The sequence below is a fragment of the Ailuropoda melanoleuca genome, chromosome 6 (genome assembly GCF_002007445.2).
Source record: "Ailuropoda melanoleuca isolate Jingjing chromosome 6, ASM200744v2, whole genome shotgun sequence".
In the NCBI taxonomy this organism is placed as follows: Eukaryota; Metazoa; Chordata; class Mammalia; order Carnivora; family Ursidae; genus Ailuropoda; species Ailuropoda melanoleuca.
In genome coordinates, this window is record NC_048223.1 from 120,815,671 (window position 1) to 120,819,243 (window position 3,573).

General features: G+C 53.6%; 1 protein-coding gene across 1 annotated transcript in view; it reads left to right on the forward strand.

Annotated features, from left to right (window-relative positions):
- DMBT1 (deleted in malignant brain tumors 1) overlaps nt 1-3,573 on the forward strand; it is a 38,067-nt gene that overhangs the window by 12,568 nt on the left and 21,926 nt on the right. The window contains exons 12-14 of the mRNA XM_034663632.1: nt 1,037-1,360; nt 2,296-2,325; nt 3,161-3,205. Of these exons, the coding sequence (XP_034519523.1) occupies nt 1,037-1,360; nt 2,296-2,325; nt 3,161-3,205 (399 nt within the window). The remainder of the gene's footprint in view (nt 1-1,036; nt 1,361-2,295; nt 2,326-3,160; nt 3,206-3,573) is intronic.

Below are 3,573 nucleotides of genomic sequence, written 5' to 3' on the forward strand. Positions count from 1 at the left end.
TTCCATACAAATTTAAGGACTATTTGTTCCAGTTCTTTGAAAAATGTCCTCGGTATTTTGATCGGGATAGCATTGAAAGTGTAGATTGCTCTGGGTAGTATGGACATTTTAACTATGTTAATTCTTCCAATCCATGAGCATGGAATATTTTTCCATCTTTTTATGTCTTCCTCAATATCTTTCAAAAGTGATCTATAGTTTCTAGGATATAGGTCCTTTACGTCTCTGGTTAAGTTAATTCCAAGGTAACGTATGGTTTTTGGTGCTATTGTAAATGGAATGGATTCCCTAATTTCTCTTCCTTCAGTCTCGTTATTCTTGTATAGCGTTCTCAGGTTCTAGATGAAGTTTGGGTTTGGAAGGAGGTGGCAAGTCTCATGGGGTGTTCTTCCTTAACCTTGTTCCTTGGGTCTCTGTGTGTGTAGAACTGGCAGATAGAGAGAGACGAGGTCTCTGAAGATCAGATCCTGGGTCTGATCCTCGAGGGTGTCCAGGTGACTGCACTGGGATCCTAAGCATCTGTTTGGCAATGAGCCTCCCCTAAGTGCTCAAAGTAAGCCCTGTTGGGCTTTCTGTGCTGCAGGGACCTTGCTTGTGGCTCCCATCGATGGGGCACAGCCCAGAGAAGAGGAGGGCCCTGTGCTGGTACTGCACCTTTCTTGCCCAGGGGCATCATTTCCTGGGATTTTGTCAGAAGCGAGTCATGCTGCCAGGGAAGCCCTGAACTTCCCATCAAGGCAGGGGTCTTGGCATGCACCAGTAGCTTTGGGCTCCATCCATGGTATGCACAGTGTGGGTGAGGCCTGTCCACCACCTCACCTCCATCCAGGTCATGGGCCGCTTCTTTACTTTGGAGCGTCCTAGGCTTAAGCTCATTGGGATGTCTCTGTCCTTTCTCTGTGCTAAACATTAACCTGTGGACATTGTGACCTGCCCAGGGGACTTAGGCCAGGAAGAAGTCCCTGGGTCTTACAAATGTGTGACACTTATGACCTTAAGATACACCGGAGGGGAATTTCTGTTCTTTCTCCCTCAGGGACTCCGTCAGGTTTGGCCCTGAGGCTGGTGAACGGCGGTGACCGGTGTCAGGGCCGCGTGGAGGTCCTGTACCGAGGCTCCTGGGGCACCGTGTGTGACGACGAGTGGGACACCAACGATGCCAACGTGGTCTGCAGGCAACTGGGCTGTGGCTGGGCCACGTCGGCCCCAGGAAATGCGCGGTTTGGTCAGGGCTCAGGGCCGATTGTGCTGGACAACGTGCGCTGCTCCGGGCATGAGTCCTACCTGTGGAGCTGCCCTCACAATGGCTGGAACTCCCACAACTGTGTCCACTCAGAGGACGCAGGTGTCATCTGCTCAGGTGAACCTCCAAAATCCCCAGGTCCCCCATTCATGGTGATTGTTCCTGGGAGCAAATGCACTCCCGGCTGCAAAGTCCCCACCTGAGCCTCTTCCGGATATGCTGTGCCCCCCAGGCTTACCTGCAGGCAGCAGGCTCCTCAAGGGCCGCACATGGGGACGAGCAGGGGCAGGACCCTCTGTCCTGGACCCATATGGCTTTGGCACAGGGGGTGGAAAGCACTGGCCACCATTCAGTGCACAGACACAACGAAACCCTGATCCTTGGCGGGATCATGTGCTCAGTGCTCACCCGTCTTCACAGGCCTTCGTTCTCAAAGCACATGTATTGGGCATGCAGTGGGAAAATGAAGCACCTTCACTCTTTCATCATTGTATTCTTCTGGGTCCTCCACGAGGCCGACTCAGAGAACAGGATTGCAGTCTCCATTGTGAATCTGGGAGGGCGGTGAAGAGCAGTTGGGACGTGGGCTGATGTGTAGGGAAGGGCAGGTCCGTGGTCCAGGCAAAGCTAATGAGCCAGATGTAAATGTGGAGCGTGAGCCTGACCCCCTACAGAAAGGCTGAGAAATCTTGGAAAGCCTGGGAGCATTGCACCTGGACTGGTGAAATTGGGATCCTTCTAGACTGACTTCCCAGATGCATTCTTGCTGTGCCTATGTGGAGGGAACGCAATGGCTTTGGTGGCCTGTCCTAGGGCTGGCAGGGACATTCGACCTGCTGAACGTCAGCCCTCAGGCCCAGCCAGGGGGGCAATGGTGGCAGGACATAGGATGGGGCTCCCAGAGAACTGGGAGAATCATGGTGGGCCCTGGCGCCGTCCACCCAAGGACATGTGGAATCATGATCTCAGGTGTATTGGCTGAGTCTCTTCATCCTTTGGTCCAGTTGGGGCACTTGTGTGCTTTGTGTCTGACTCGTGTGTCTTTCTCACAGCTGCTCAGCCTCAGACCACGTTCCAGCCAGGTGAGTCCTGGGGCACCCTACTCAGGCTTTTCTCTCTGCCATCTCATCCCTCTTCCCCCAAGGGTGGTGGAACCACTGCTTCTTGTGGAATCCCTGGGCACCTTAAATTTCCCACTGTCACTGACATGCTGGCTCGGGGTTCTGACCAGACATGGGATTGACAAGAGTCTCAACGTCCCATCAGTCCATGAGGTTTCATCTCGCAGGTGGACACTGTCCCGAGAGATGGCTGCCTGCAGTATCAGAGAACTGGCCACATGTGCCATGAATCTCAGCTGTCATACACTCCGGGCTGACAGGCTGAGGGGGAGAATGGTCGCTGATGACCACCGACTTCCTGTACGAGAGCCGTCAGGGCAGGCTGCTTCCTCTGCCTTGCTCAGTGCTTGCAGCCGCCTCAATTCCTTGGAGTCATAGCTGCATCCAATGGGGCTGGAACAACAGTTTGAGGGGATGGGGGTGTAATACGGGATGGAGGTGCTCTCGGTACTGGGATACCTACTTGGCTCCTTGTTGACCCTCAGTGCCCCTGACTCTTTTTACCAAGCTTAGGATATGGGAGAACTGTCACGTCTATATGAGTCAAGATAAGACAGGTGGCAAAGTTTTTCAGGCACAAAACAACATGGCAGGCTTCGAGATGTGCTGGGGCCTGGGTGACCTATACAAGGCCTTTGTCCCAGAACAGCTGGCAGAGCAGGAAACCTGCCCAGCACACCCAGGTGGGACGTGGCAGGATGCAGAGGTGCAACTGTCAGGATGCCTGCCAACGAGTTTTCAGAGACTGCTTTCCACGATGTCTAACTCTGGTCTTTGCCCTTCTTGCCATGTCCAGACACCACCTGGATCCCCAGCTATGCAACTTCACCAGCAGGAACAGGTAAATATTTCTCTCCACCCTGCTAGTATCGGACTGAAATTCTAGATGAAGTTTGGGTTTGGAAGAGGAGGGGAGTNGAGGTGGCGAGTCTCATGGGGTGTTCTTCCTTAACCTTGTTCCTTGGGTCTCTGTGTGTGTAGAACTGGGAGATAGAGGGAGACGAGGCCTCTGAAGATCAGATCCTGGGTCTGATCTTCGAGGGTGTCCAGGTGAGTGCACTGGGATCCTAAGCGTCTGTTTGGCAATGAGCCTCCCCTAAGTGCTCAAAGTAAGCCCTGTTGGGCTTTCTGTGCTGCTGGGACCTTGCTTGTGGCTCCCATCGATGGGGCACAGCCCAGAGAAGAGGAGGGCCCTGTGCTGGTACTGCA